The following is a 16,086-nucleotide window of genomic DNA, read 5'->3' on the forward strand; positions in this document are numbered from 1 at the left end:
ATGTTTCTTGTGCTAGAAGACAAGAGGATAATTTTTATTTGTCTTCCTTTTTTTTTTTTTTGGCAGCTAACAGAGACCCCATAGTAAAAATCCTGGGCTCCGATTATAATACAATGAAAGAAGACTCAATTGCATTAAATAGTCTCGGTAAAATTATCAGAGATGATGATCCTGAAAGTGAAATTAAGATGAAGATTGCTATGCTGCTTAAGCAATTGGATCTGCACCTCCTCAATCACTCTCTAAAACATATTTCCTTGTGAGTGTTTTTCAAAAAGGAACCTCTATTGTATTGAGCAAAGATTGTGCCACTGAACTCCAGCCTGGGTGACAGAGCAAGACTGTCTCTCAAAATAGATACATAAATAAATAATAAAATATTAAAATTAAAAATTAAAAAGGAAGCTTTAAAAATTAGTTACAAAGTTGCTTTCAGAGTTTCAGAAAAAAAAGACACAAAAAATAAAGCATGGAAGTTATTGCTATGGATTTAACTTTACATTTTATTGGAACAAACAATTTTCTTGGGATTCATTTATTCCAGTTCTAAAAATTAAAAATTGCAGGTAACATTGCTAAAACATTCTGGTGAGGTTTCATGCAATTCTGAAGACATTAGGTGGCCTTGTTATTTTCAAAGTCTCTCAAGACTATTGCACAAATTATTAAATTATAATGCAGATATCATGTGGAGTTTGTATAGTCCAAAGTATGTTCATTTTCTAATATTTTTAGTATTAGAATATTATCAGCATGAAATAAAGTGAATATTTAATGGAGTATATTTAATGTTGCATTAAACATGAATCACTGATTACTTGATGTGTTGACAGTGCTGTTATAAAATTATGGCATGGCTAAAATTAACTGCAATTTTAATTACAAAAAAGATATATTTCTCCTGATACAACGAAATGTGTTCATGTGTTTCCTAGATTCTGTTTAAAGTATTTAAGCTGACATTTTAAACATTTATTTCAGAGAAAAAAGTTTAAGTCCCATGTCGGTGAAGAAGGATATAGAACTGCTCAAACGTTTCTCAGGAAAAGGAGACCAAACAGTCTTGGAATCTATTGAATATACCTCAGGTTTGATGTTTTCTGAGGCTCATTTTATGCTATTTACCTTTTCATAATTACATTTGCAAAATGCTTTCAATGTCTATAACACAAGAGAAGGTTTAAGAAGGGGAAAGCTTAAAATTTCCACAATATTTATTTTGTGGAAGCCCACACTTTTTACCAAACTCTAGGTTAAAGAACTCCTGTTAATTGCTTGATGATTGGTTTCAGATTATGAATTTTCAAATGGATGTCGAGCCCCACCGTGGAGACAAACTCATGGGGAAATTTGTTATGTGCTGGTGAAACCTCACGATGGTGAGACTCTGTGCATTACTTGCAGTGCAGGAGGTGTATTTTTAAATGGTGTAAGTACATTTTTTAAAAACATAACTAAAACCAGTGGACTTTGGTTGTTAGCTGTAGATGTCTCAAGGGTGTGTGCCAATGACCACAGAGAATGAATTACCATTCTGTAGGATAGAAGCAGATTCCTTTGATATATGCTTGCTGGGCAAATCCAAAATAGCTTCAGAATAAGCTCTCTTATTCTCCACTGCAGGTCATTAAGCCAATCTGATAAGAAATGGGCTTCAAAGTGACCCATTCCACTTTATAAATGTCTTTAACATAATCACTTCACTGATTTGTTACACAGCAACCAAAGGATAGAAAGGTCAAAAAAGGAACACTGAGATAATACAGATGTCCTAACTGCAGCTTGCATCCTAAGAGTTGTGCATTACTCTTAGGGACAAAGGGGAAGAGAGGGGCTTATCTAAACGTAGAAGGTTGGAGACAGTGCCCCATGAAGCTGGGACCCAGACCTATGGGGAGGGTCCACTTCCAGGCTGTGCTTGTCCCCACAGAGTTCAGACCATCTCCATGAGGCAGGGCTGCAGCTCTCTGGAGAGTGGGCACTGCCCAGTTAATGCTTGTACCTCGGGAAGAGGATCCTTGTAGAGCTGGCAGAGCTGGGACCCGGACCTGTGAAAGTGGAGCACTGGATGGCTGATAGTGATATTTCCCAGGGGGTGTGGTGAGCCTGTTTCTGGGACTGTGAAAAATAAACAAACCTGGAAACTGGAACCAACTGTTGCTACTGGAAGCAACTGCCACTGCGTGGAAGGAAGGGCCGTTGCTGGGGTGACTCTAACAGGGCCAGTGGGCCAGCAGGAAGCAGCAGGTCCCTCCTCCCTCTCCCAGCCTTTCAGTCTTCCTTTAGCTGATTCTAATGACGGAGCCTAACCTAGCCTGGCAAAGGAGAAATACGACATTGCAGATTCCCGCGTGAGTAGCACAAAGTAGAGGCTGGGTGACTGGGCTTTGAGCTGAGTGATAAACAGCACACAGTGTTCTGGATTAAAACACTTTTAGTCTCATCCCTATTCACAGAACCAGCTGGAAGGAGCTTAGCTTTCACCTCTGCAACATCCTGCCCTCAGTATCTTCAACATAAATTTGGAACTTAGAAACAAAATTCTATAATGAGGACCCAAGTCCTTAATGGGGACCCAGCCATCACAGGGGACTGCCTGGAGGGTTGTTACATATTGGCTTGGGTTGGTACCAAAATGCTGAAGCCTCTTTTCTGATTACCTGTAATCATCTTTCTGACATGCCTTTTGGTGCTTTTCTTGTTAGCATGACACTGAGCTCATTTCTACAAAGAGGAAGTAGACAAATAAGATTTTGCTTTGATTTGTCATGATATTTTAGAAAAACAAAATCTCTAATTAGGAATAAAGGGACAAAAGAAGGAATGATTTTCTTTGACCGTCTGGAGGGGGGCAGGGAGTCTTTATTTCTATCAGAGATTATTATTGATCTACATACATATAACTTATTTGGCATGGAGATATCTAAGTACCCTTTAAGTTTTAAAAAAGTGAAAGATGAGGACGATAAAGCTACTCAATAATTACAACAAAATTTAAAACACACTAGTCATATGTATAGAAATGCTTTTGTGTACAGTTATATATAACACACTGCAGTTATATGTATTTATATATATATATACAGTTATGTGATGTGTGTGTACATATACATATTCTGTTATGGAAGAACAATAGAGGTAGGGAAGAAAAGGAAAATATGGAAAGGAAAGAGACAAGAAGAGAAAGGGACACATGGGTGTGTGGACAGATTGTTACATAGAGATCTAGAAAATAAGCCTATAGCAACCATGCCACAGACAGAAGAACAGAGTGTGACAAGCAGAAACATAGGCTTTTTCCATGGTTAAATTCTAACCTTGAAGACTTTTATGACATCGTCAGCTAAGGCTCGTGAGGTCATAATGCATTTTCAGAGTAGAGGAGAGGGGAGAGAAGGAAGCTCTCACTTCTCTGCTCAATAGCAGAGTGCCTTACATGCATATAGGAGGTACTCAGTAAAGCCTTGCTGAATGATTGAACAATTGAATGAAGGGAGGAGTGAGTGAATGAATGGAAAAGTAGATAACATTAAATTAAGGGGGAAGGATTTTGCCTATACATTTCATGTATAAAGGCTACCATATAGATCCTTCAGAGATGAAAACAATACGTGTGCTTAGCTTGTGATGTATTGATCAGGATCTTATAATTGTTCTTATGTTAATCGTAGAACGAAACTTGTTTTTTCCCAAAGGGCAAAACAGATGATGAAGGGGACATTAATTATGAGAGAAAAAGTTCAATTTATAAAGACCTTGTCACATTTTTAAGAGAAAAATCACCAAAATTTTCAGAAAATATGTCTAAACAGGTAAGTTTCATGGTTTCTTTTGAGCTTTCATAGCATTATGTTACTAAACTACAACTTTCTATGGTACAAGGAAAATAGTAACTTTGACTATTTTTGGACACTTTTTGTTATTAGTGTTTTTTTTTTTACAGTATAACATAACATAAAAATATTGTAAATGTAGTATCATTGTTCAGGGTTCAGTGCCATTAATTACATTCACAGTGTTGTACAAATATCACTATTGTCAATTTCCAAGTCTTTTTCATCTCTCCAACTTAAACTCTACACCCATTAAGTAGTAATTTCCCATTCCTTCTTTCCTGACTTCCTGGTTAACTCTGATCTGCTATTTCTATCAGTTTGCTTATTTCAGATATTTATTGTCACTGGAATGATATAATATTTGTCCTTTTGTGTCTGGCTTCTTTCACTTAGCATAGTGTTTTCAAGGCTCATCCATGCTATAGCATGTATGATAATTTCATTCTTTCATGGTAGAATAATATTTTGTTTATGTATAGACCACATTTGGTTTATGCATTCATCCATTGATGGACATTTGGGTTGTTTCCACCTTTTGGGTATGGTGAATAATGCTGCTATGAATATTGGTGTCCGGGTATCTGTTGAGTTCCTATTTTCAATTCTTCTGGATCTTTTCCTAAAAGTGGAATTTCTGGGTCATATGGCAATTCTGTATTTAACTTTTGGAGGAACTGCCAACGTGTTTTCCACGGGGCCACACCGATTTTATTCTCACCAGCATTATCCAAAGATTCCACTTTCTTCACATCCTTGTTAACACTTCTTATTTTCTAGGTTGTTTTTTAATTACAAACATCATATATTTACAAATATAATTACAAATATAATTTACAAATATAATTACAAATAGTCAGTGTCATTAGGAATTTGATTTGCATTTCCATAACGATTAGGGATGTCAACCATATTTTCGTGTATTTGTTGGTTATTTGTATATCTTCTTTGAAGAAATGTCTGCTTGAGTCCTTAGCTTATATTTTAAGTTGAATCTTTTTGTTGTTGTAGTTTTTGTATATACCCGATATTAACCCCTTATCAGATACAAGGTTTGCAAATTTTTCTCTTGTTATGCAGGTTGCCTTTTAACTTTCTTGATAGTGTCCTTTGATGCAGAAACATTTTTACTTTTGATGAAGCCTAATTTACCTGTTTTTTCTTATGTTGCCTGTGCTTTTGAAGTCATATTTAAGAAATCATTGCCAAGTCCAAGGTCATGAAAAATTTGCCCCTGTTTTTCCTCTAAGGATTGTGTAGTTTTAGCTCTTAAATTTAGGCCCTTGGTCTCTTTTGAGTTGATTTGTGTCCATTTGGAGATTAATAAAATTTAGGGTCCAATTTCATTCTTTTGCATGTGGATATTCAGTTTTCCCAACACCATTCGTTGAAGAGATTGTTCTTTCTCCTTTGGGTGGTCTTAGCATTCTTGTTGAAAATCAATTGATCATAGATGGAAGAGTTTACTTGGGGACTTTTAATTCCATTCCATTGGTCTGTATGTCTTTCTTTATGTCAGTATCACACTGTTTTGATATAGTTATAGTAGTTTTGACATCAGGAAGTGTGAGTCCTCAAACTTTGTTCCTATTTTTTAATACTGTTTTGGCTATTTGGTTTTCCTTGACACTCTATATGAATTTTAGGCTTGGTTTTACATTTCTGCAAAAAGTGCCATTGGGATTTTGATAGAGATTTCATTGAATTTATGAATTGCTTTAAATAGTATTGCCATCTTAACCATATTAAGTCCTCCAGTTTATGAACAGGAGATATCTTTCCATTTAGTTGTATATTTAATGGCTTTCAGCAATGTTTAGAAGTTTTCAGTGTACAAGTTTTTCTCTTTTATTATATTTACTCATTAACATTTTATTTTTGATGCTACTGTAAATGAAATTGTTTTCTAAATTTTATTTTCGATTATTCACTGCTAGTGTGTAGCAATGCAACTTTTGAGTGATCAAATCAGATCTAATTTTTGAGTGTTAAAGTCAAGATTGAATTTCACAACTTCACTGAATTTATTTAACTCTGTGTGAGTGTGTTTGTGTGTGTGTATTCTTAGGTTTTTCTGCATACAAGATCATGCCATCTGCATACAGATAGTTTTACTTCTTCCTTTCCGATTTAGATGCTTTTACAATTTCTTTTTCTTTACTTATTACTGTGGCTAGGACTTCCTGGACTATGTTGAATAAGAGTGGTAACAGCAGGCATCCTTGTCTGATTCCTGATTTTTCTTTTTTTTTTTTGAGATGGAGTTTCACTCTGTCACCCAGGCTGGAGTGCAGTGGTGTGATTTTGGCGCACTGCAACCTTCACCTCCCCTCCTGGGTTCAGGTGATTCTTGTGCCTTAGGCTCCTGAGTAGCTGGGTTCACAGGCACCTGCTACCATGCTCTGTGAATTTTTAGATTTTTAGTAGAGATGGGTTTTCACCATGTTGGCCAGGCTGGTCTTGAACTCTTGGCCTTAAGTAATCTGCCTGCCTCGGCCTCCCAAAATGCTGGGATTACAGCTGTGAGCCACCATGCCTAGCCTGACTCCTGATCTTAATTAAAAAACTTTTAGGCTTTCACTATTGAGCCTGATGTTAGCTGTGGGATTTTCCTATATGGCCTTTTAGCATGTTGAGGAAGTTGCCTTCTATTCAGTTTTCCTTTTCTTTTCTTTTTTTGAGATGGAGTCTTGCTCTGTCACCCAGGCTGGAGTGCAGTGGTGTGATCTTGGCTCACTGCAACCTCCACCTCCCGAGTTCATGAGATTCTTCTGCCTCAACCTCCCTAGTAGCTGGGATTCCAGGTACACACCACCACAGCCGGCTAATTTTTGTATTTTTAGTAGAGATGGGGTTTTGCCATGTTGGCCAAGCTGGTCTCAAACTCCTAACCTCAGGTGTTCCACCTGCCTCAGCCTCCCAAAGTGCTGGGATTACAGGTGTGAGCCACCATCCCGGCTCCAGTTTTCCTTTTCTTGGTGCACCCATCATTTGGTAGACCCTCCTGAGTAAAAGATGCACATTGGAGGGAAAAATTGAGGATTTGGGTGTTAGAGAATACCTTTATTATTTTCTCTCAGTTGTTTGTAGAGTAATGATTTGAAATTAATTTTTAGTTAGCATTTCAAAGGCTTGTATTTCCACGCAAACTGTTTGTTTTGGCTTTTTCCCCTCTTCGGAGACCTTTAGGATCTTCCTTGGTGTTCTGTAATTTTTGTGGTATGGTTTGTGCAGATTTTTGTTTCTTTTTGAGATTCATCTATGCTTTTGCATCTATCATTAATTTATTGCTTTTATGGATGTGTATTATTCCATTGTATGGATATGCCACAATTTGTTTATCCACTTACCTGTTAATGGATGTGTGGTTATTTCAGGTTTTGGGCTATTACAAATAAGACTACTAAGAACATTTTTGTACAAAGATTTGTATGATCATATAGTCTTATTGTGCCTAGGTTAAAAACCTAAGAATGAAATGGTAAGGTCATATGGTAGTTGTATGTTTAACTTTTTAAGCAACTGGTAAACTGCTCTCCATAGTGGTTATAATATTTTACATTGGTGTAGGCAATGTATGAGAGTCCCAGTTCTTCCACATACTCATCACTAACCATTATGGTCAGTCCTTTAACTACAGGCATTCTAATAGGTGTGTACTGGTATCTCCTTTGGTTTTAATTTGCATTTCTTGAATGCATCTTTTCATGTGCTTATTGGCCATTCACATTATCTTATGTGGTAAAGTGTCTATTCAGACTCTGTGCATTTTTTCATTGTGATATTCAGTTTTTTATTGAGTTGCAACAGATCTTTATATATGTTCTTGGCTTATATATTCGGTTAGATACATGAAATATAAATATTTCCTCCCAATCTGGGTCTTGTATTTTTTATTTATTTATTTATTTTTGAGATGGAGTCTCGCTCTGTCACCCAGGCTGGAGTGCAGTGGCGCGATCTTGGTTTGTTGCAAGCTCTGCCTCCCGGGTTCACACCATTCTCCTGCCTCAGCCTTCCGAGTAGCTGGGACTACAGGCGTCCACCACTGCGCCCGGCTAATTTTTTTTGTATTTTTAGTAGAGACGGGATTTCACCGTGTTAGCCAGGATGGTCTCGATCACCTTACCTCGTGATCCGCCCAACTTGGCCTCCCAAAGTGCTGGGATTACAGGCGTGAGCCACTGTGCCCTGCTGGGTCTTGTATTTTTATTCTCCAAACAGTGTCTTTCAAAGAGCAAGTGTCTTCAATTTTGATAAAGTCCAATTCATTTTTTCCTTACAGTGTTTTATCTTATAATGCTTTTCCAAACCCAGTATAATGAAGAATTTCTCCAATGTTTTCTTCTAGAGATTTTTCAATTTTACCATTCCAATCTATGTCTATGATCCACTTTAATTTGGTTTGTGTATATGAGGTATAGATCAACGTTCATTTTTTTTTTCCGCTTATCTAGTTGTTCCAGCATCATTTGTCAAAAATAAACCTATTGTTTTGCCACTGAATTACCTTTACAACTTTGTCAAAAATTAGTAGTCCATTTGTCTGTGAATGTATTTCTGAACACTTCATATTGTAACTTTGATTTCTGTATCTTTACACCAATACCACACTGTTTTGATTACTCTAGCTTTATGGTAAGTCTTGAAGTTGTTTAGTTTAAATCCTCCAATAGTGTTGTTTAAAAAAGTTTTTTGGCTATTATAGGTCTTTTGCATGTCCATAAGAATATTGGAGCCAGCATGTCAATTTCTTAAAAAAAAAAGGTCTAACGGAATTTTTGTCTTGAATTTATAGATGAATTTAGGAAAAATGGACATCTTAACAATACTGAGTTTTCTAATCCATGAACATAGTATATCTCTTCATTTATTTAGGTCTTAATTTCTCTCACCAATGCTTTATAGCTTTCAATATACAGGTCTTATACATCTCTTTTGAAACTTATCTGTGTTTCATATTTTGGGTCTATTGTTAATGAGTTTTAGCTTTTCTATTTCTAGTCATTTGTTGCTATTGTATAAATATATACTTGATTTTTGTATACTGATTTTATATCCTGAAATTTTGCTAAACTCCCTTATTAGTTCTAGTATCTTGTTTGTACATTCCAGAGGGTTTTCTATGTAGATATTGTCAGTGAATAAAGATCATTTTCTTACTTCTTCCTTCCTAATCTCAACTCTTCCTTCCCAATCTCAACAGTTTTTTATTTCTTTTTATTTCCTTAATGCACTAGCTGGAATCACCAGTGAAACATTGAATAGAAATGGTCTCTTCTTCCTGATATTGCAGGGAAATCTTTCAGTTAAGTTTGATGCTAACCATTTACAAGGTTAAGGCTTCTATTCTGAATCATTGAGAACTTTTAGTAGGAATGAATGCTGGATTTTATCAAATGTTTCTTTGTGTACTGTGGAGAGAATCATGTGTTTTTTTCCTCTTTTAGTTTGTTAATGTGATTAATTACATTGATTAATTTTTCAAGTGACAAACCAACCTTACACTTCTGAGACAAACCCCACTTGAATCTTTTATATACATTATCAGATTTAATCTGCTAAGATTTTGTTAAGTTTTGCACCTATATTCATAAAGTTATTAGTGTGTAGCTTTGTTTTCTTTAGTATCTTTGTCTGGTTTTGGTATTGAAGTAATACTGACATTATAGAATGATGTGGAAAGTTTTATCTTCTCTTCAATTTTTTGGAAGAGTTTGTATAGAATTAATATTGTTTGTTTATTAAATGTTTGGTAGGTTTATTAAATGTTTGGTAGAAATGTTTGGTGAAAGCCATCTGGGCCTGGAATATTCTTTGTGGGAAATATTTTAACTACAAATTCAATTTATTTGATAGTTATGACACTATAACGGTTGTCTATTTCTTCCTGAGGGAGCTTTGGTAGATTAGATTGTCCTTAAGGAAATTTTTTCATTTGGTGTAAGTTGCCAGATTTATTGGCATAAACTTTTTTCATAGTATTCTCTTACTGACTTTTTAATATCTGTAGAATTTTAGTCATTGTTACCTCTCTCATTCCTAATATTGGTCATTTGTGGTTTTTTAATTTTGATCCACCTATAATGATAGGACTATAGATTTACTAAATTTTCTCAAGGAGCTAACTTTAGGTTTAATTTTTATCTTTTCTACTTTACTTTGATGTTTATGTGGTTTTATTTTGGGTTTATTTACTCTTATTTCTCCAGTTTCTAAAAAATGTCATGATACATTTAATTTAATCTAGTCATATTTGCATTTGAAGAAATTTTGATGAATTCAGTTGTGAATAATGTTTTACTTGGAGCATATTAAACAAGGGATCCTCAGCCCAAAACCTGCTTTAGCTGATAAACAACTTCAGTAATGTTTCAGGATACAAAATCAATGTATCAGTGTATAAAAATCACCAGAATTCCTGTACACCAACAACAGCCAAGCCAAGAGCTAAATCAAGAATGCAATCCCATTCACAGTTATCACAAAGAGAATAAAATATCCAGGAATAGAGCTAACTAGAAAAGTGAAAGAGCTCTACAGTGAGAATTACAAAACACTATAGAGAAATCAGAGATGACACAAACAAATGGAAAACTTCCTATGCTCATGGATGAAAGAGTAAATATCATTCAAATGACCATACTGCCCAAAGCAATTTATAGATTCAATGCTATTCCTATCAAATTACCAACAACATTCTTCACAGAACTAGAAAAAAATATTTTAAAATTCATATGGAACCAGAAAAGAATAGCCAAGACAATCCTAAGAAAAAAAAAAGAGAAGAAAAAACAAAAAAACAGAAAACAAAACTGGAGGTATCACAGTACCCAACTTCAAACTATACCACAGGGCTACAGTAACCAAAACAACATGGTACTGCCATAAAAAGTAGACACATAGACCAACGGAACAGAATAGAGGGCCCAGAAACAAGGCTGCACACCTACAACCATCTGATCTACAACAAATCTGACAAAAACAAACAATGGGGAAAGAACTCCCTATTCAATAAATGGTGCTGGGATAACTGGCTAGCTATATGCAGAAGATTGAAACTGGACCCCTTTCTTGTACCATATACAAAAATCAACTCAAGAGGGATAAAAGACTTAAATGTAAAACTCAAAACTATAAAAACCTGGAAGACAACCTAGGCAATACCATTTTTGACATAGGAACTGGCAAAGATTTCATGATGAAGATGCCAAAAGCAATTGCAACAAAAGCAGAAATTGACAAGTGGGATCTAATTAAACCTCAGAGCTTCTGCACAGCAAACCATCAACAGAATAAACAGACAACCTACAGAATGGGAGAAAATATTTGCAAGCTATGCATCTCACAAAGGTTTAATATCCAGCATCCATAAAGAATGGATTTACAAGAAAAAAAAAACAACCCATTAAAAAGTGGTCAAAGGACATGAACAGATACTTTTCAAAAGAAGACATACATGTGGCCAACAAGCATGTGAAAAAAGCTCAATATCACTGATTATTAGAGAAACGCAAATCAAAACCACAGTGAGATATCATCTCACACCAGTCAGAATGGGTGTTATTAAAAAGTCAAAATATAGCAAATCCTGGTGAAGTTGCAGAAAAAAGGGAATGCTTGTACACTGTTGGTGGGTGTGTAAATTAGTTCAATCATTGTGGAAAACAGTGTGGCAATTCCTCAAGGAGCTAAAAACAGAACTACCATTTAATCCAGCAACTGTATTACTGGGTATATACCCAGAGAAATATAAATCATCACATAAAGACACATGCACACACATGTTCATTGCAGCACTATTCACAGTAGCAAAGACATCAGATCAACCTAAATAGTCATCGGTGGTAGACTGGATAAAGAAAATGTGGTACATATATGCCATGGAATACTACAAAGCCTTAAAAAAGAATGTGATCCTGTCCTTTTTAGGAAGAAAACCAATTACCCCCGTTCTCACTTACAAATGGGAGTTAAATGATGAGAACAAATGAACACAAAGGGGAACAATAGACCCTGGGGCCTACTTGAGGGTGGAGGGTGGGAAGAGGGAGAAGATCAGAAAAAATAACTATTGGTACTAGGCTTAGTACCTGAATGATTAAATCATCTGTCCAGCAAACCCCTGTGACATGAGTTTATCTATATAACAAACCTGCACCTGTACCCCTGAACCCAAAATAAATTATTTTATTTTTGGCACAGATGGGGATTTGCCATGTTGGCCAGGCTGGTCTTGAACTCCTGGCTTCAAGTGATCTGCCTGTCTAACCTATTTATTTATTTATCATTTTCGACCATAAGAATTCATGCTGCAAATTTCTTTATGAGCATTGTGTAGACTATGTTCCACAGATTTTGATACGTGATGTTTTTATTCAATATATATGAGGAGTTTCTGTAGATCTTTTACCAATTTCTAGCTCAATTCCAATGTTTAAAGATATTTTATATTTTAGTTACTTTAAACTTGTTAATGTTCATTTTATGGCCCAGAATATGATCTGTTTTGGTGATTTTTTTTCCTTGTACATTTGAGGAGACTGTATTCTGGTGTTATTGAGAGGTGTGTCTTTTAAATGTCCATGAAGCCAACTTGTCTGATTGTGTTGCTCAGGTCTTCTATATCATTACTGATGTTGTTTCTGCTCATTTTATTATTACTGAGAGAGATTTGAAGTCCACCAATTATGGATTTATCTACATTTCCTTTTAGCTCTGTGTTGCCTTCATATATAATGAAGTTCTGTTGCTTGGTGACTACACAATTACGACGGTGTGCTAATTGATTCTTTATTACTATGTGTGCTCCTCTTTGTCCCAGTAAATAATAATATTTCTTTAGATTTTATTTATTGCTTTGGAGTCGATATTGTCTGTTTTTAATATGGCCATTCCTGCTTTCTTTTGATTATTGTTTGCATAAACTATTCTTCTCCAGCCTTTTACTTCTGATGTATTTGTATCTTTACATATAAAATAGTTTCTTTAGGACACAAATAGTTAAGTCTCCTTTTTCATCCAATTTGATGATTTCTCATTCAATTGATGTGCGTAAACCCTTTCATTTGATGTAACTACTAATATAGTTAAATCTAAATTTACTGTCTTGCTACTTGTTTTCTATTTGTTTCATCAGTTCTTTGTGATTTTTTTCCTTTCTCCACCCCTTTTGAATTGAGCCTTTTAAAATGATTCCATTTTATTTGTGCTATTGCTTTACTAGGTATATTTCTTATTAAAAGTTTCTTAGCTGCCCTCTGGCTTATAATATATATCTCGAATTTGTCATGTCTCCTTTAAGTAAGGTTCTAAAATTCACAAATAGTTTAAGAAACTTACAACAATATATCTTGAATACCCCTCCCTGTACTTTGTGTTGTTGTCCTTACACATTTTATTTCTACATGTCATAAACCCCTCAAAACATTGTTACTATTTTTGCTTTAGATAGTCAATTATATCTGAGAATGATTAAAAATAAGACACAAAGTCTTGCATATTTATTTTTACCATTTCTGCAGCTTTCAAATTTTTTGCATAGATTCATGTTTCTGTCTGGCATGATTTTATTCCTGACTGGATAATTTTATTTAACATTTCTAGCACAGGTCTTCTGGTTAATTCTCTGTGTTTGTTCATCTGTGAAGGTTTTTATTTTGCTTTCATTTTTGAAAGATTTTTGTTTTATTCTTAGTATAGAATTTTGGGTTGACACGGTTTTTTGTTTTTTCCTTTTTAGTGCTTTAAATATATTACTCTCTTTTTCTCTGGTTTGCAGTGTTTCTGATGAGAGGCCTCTTAAAATTCTTATGTTCATTCCTCTGTGTTTAATATGTCATACCTGTCTACCTTCAAGATGTTCCCTTTATCTTTGGTTCAAGCAATTTATGATGTGTTTTAGTCAATAGAGGGTTTTAGTTGAATTTTTTGGTAGTGGTGAGGAATGAACAGGTCCAGCCCTGGTGTTGTACCTGTGTGTGCTGCAACAGAGGAGTGAATTTAAAAACATCGCGTTACTGTCCACCCAACTCCAACAGAAGCCTTAGTCTTGACACTGCCCTTATTTAGCTGTTACTAAGGACCACAAGTTAGATGCACCTGAGACTTCCTTTCCTGAATTTACCACTGGCATAATGTTTCAGAGAACACTAGATAATTCAGATATCATTAAAAATTATTCTCATTTTTTCAATACAGGGGATTAGCATCAATGAAGACCAGCAAAAGGAAAATGATCAGCTCGGCAAAGCCACCAAGAAGGAAGAAGCAGCTGCCTTCCGCAAAGACATTTCTGGTTCAGACAAGAGGTCACTGGAGAAGAACCAAATTAATTTCGGGAGGAATCAAACGACCAAGAGATGGGAACCAAGCTTAAACTGGAAGACCACTGTTAATTACAAAGAGTATGTAGACATTTGCATTTGTTTTCAGATGCATCTTTAGTAACCATATTCACCTAATTTTTCACAGAACTTTATTTCATTTAATTTAATTAATTAATTTTCTTTTTTTTTTTTGAGACGGAGTCTGGCTCTGTCGCCCAGGCTGGAGTGCGGTGGCCGGATCTCAGCTCACTGCAAGCTCCGCCTCCCAGGTTTACGCCATTCTCCTGCCTCCGCCTCCCAAGTAGCTGGGACTACAGGCGGCCACCTCGTCGCCCGGCTAGTTTTTTTGTATTCTTTAGTAGAGATGGGGTTTCACCGTATTAGCCAGGGTGGTCTCAATCTCCTGACCTTGTGATCCGCCCGTCTCGGCCTCCCAAAGTGCTAGGATTACAGGCTTGAGCCACCGCGCCCGGCCTTAAATTAATTAATTTTCTTTTGAGATGGAGTCTTGCTCTGTTACCCAGACAGGAGTGCAGTGGTGCAATCTCGGCTCACTGCAACCTCAACCTCCCGAGTTCGAGTGATTCTCCTGCCTCAGCCTCCTGAGTAACTGGGATTACAGGCATGTGCCACCACACCTGGCTAATTTTTTTTTTTTTTTGTAATTTTAGTAGAGACAGCGTTACACCATGTTGGCCAGACTGGTCTCAAACTCCTGACCTCAAGTGATCTGCCCACCTCAGCCTCCCAAAATGCTAGGATTATAGGCATGAGTCACTGCATCCGGTCAGAACTTTATTTTATAATGGAAAAATACTGAGTAGATATTTACATGTCCCTCCAAGGCACAGGTTGATTCCTTTCTGCTCCTCTTTGTATTCCAAGCGGAAAGATTTGATAGAGTTTGTGTGTGTAGCACCATGAAGGGAAGAAAAGAACAATTCACTTTCATATAGTTGGTGAGTCAGGACAAATAATATGCAGATAAGATGATAAAACACTTGGAAAAGTCATAGGGGAAATGTAAAAATCATGGTAGAGACCTGGTTAAGTAAACACTAGGAGAATGTGGAATGGTGAAAATTGTATGGAGTTAATCAGGGAAACTGTTAATCAGGAAAAATGAAAGATAATGTCTTCTCTTTTAACAGAACTTTAATACTATGAAAAGGCTAGAGTCTCAAAAATATGAATGGGCCTATATAAAGTGGACACCGGCTTGATGAATGTACGAAATACACAAAACAGTGCCGTTTAGGACCCTCTATAGACAGGCATCAAAGCAAAAATCGAGGGCCAATGCTACTTAAATGCTGGGGCAGTCTGAAACAACTAGAGCTAGCTTCCTTCCTTCCTTCCTTCCTTCCTTCCTTCCTTCCTTCCTTCCTTCCTTCCTTCCTTCCTTCCTTCCTTCCTTCCTTCCTTCCTTCCTTCCTTCCTTCCTTCCTTCCTTTCTTTTATGAGGCAGAGTCTTGCTGTCACCCAGGCTGCAGTGGCACGAACTTGACTCACTGCAACCTCTGACTCCCGGGTTCAAACGATTCCCTTGCCTCAGCCTCCCGAGTAGCTGGGATTACAGGTGTGTGACACCATGCCTGATTAATTTTTATATTTTTAGTAGAGATGGGGTTTTGCCATGCTGGCCAGGCTAGTCTCGAACTCCTGAGCTCAAGTAATCCACCCACTTTGGCCTCCCAAAGTGCTGGGATTACAGGTGTGAGCCACTGCACCCTGCACACTTTTTAAAATTTAACAAATAGTTTACAAGTCGTGGCTTATAAGTGATATTCTATGTTGTCCCAGTTTTGGGTTAAGAACTGGCTCCTGGTTGATCACATGGGCACCTTCTCCTGCAGGGATTCTGACAACCACAGGGTGATTGTGTTTTGGAAGCAAACCCAGAGAGCTGTTTGAAGAACGGAGTC

At 36.4% G+C, this 16,086-nt stretch overlaps 1 protein-coding gene across 2 annotated transcripts in view; it reads left to right on the plus strand.

Annotated features, from left to right (window-relative positions):
- Nucleotides 1-16,086, plus strand: part of ARMC4 (armadillo repeat containing 4) — a 197,761-nt gene that overhangs the window by 13,748 nt on the left and 167,927 nt on the right. For both annotated transcript variants that reach the window (XM_011949218.1, XM_011949217.1), the window contains exons 4-8: nucleotides 67-259; nucleotides 982-1,088; nucleotides 1,293-1,429; nucleotides 3,696-3,812; nucleotides 14,034-14,239. In XM_011949218.1, the coding sequence (XP_011804608.1) occupies nucleotides 67-259; nucleotides 982-1,088; nucleotides 1,293-1,429; nucleotides 3,696-3,812; nucleotides 14,034-14,239 (760 nt within the window). The remainder of the gene's footprint in view (nucleotides 1-66; nucleotides 260-981; nucleotides 1,089-1,292; nucleotides 1,430-3,695; nucleotides 3,813-14,033; nucleotides 14,240-16,086) is intronic.

The sequence above is a fragment of the Colobus angolensis genome, unplaced genomic scaffold (genome assembly GCF_000951035.1).
Source record: "Colobus angolensis palliatus isolate OR3802 unplaced genomic scaffold, Cang.pa_1.0 Scaffold293, whole genome shotgun sequence".
NCBI classification, from domain to species: domain Eukaryota; kingdom Metazoa; phylum Chordata; class Mammalia; order Primates; family Cercopithecidae; genus Colobus; species Colobus angolensis.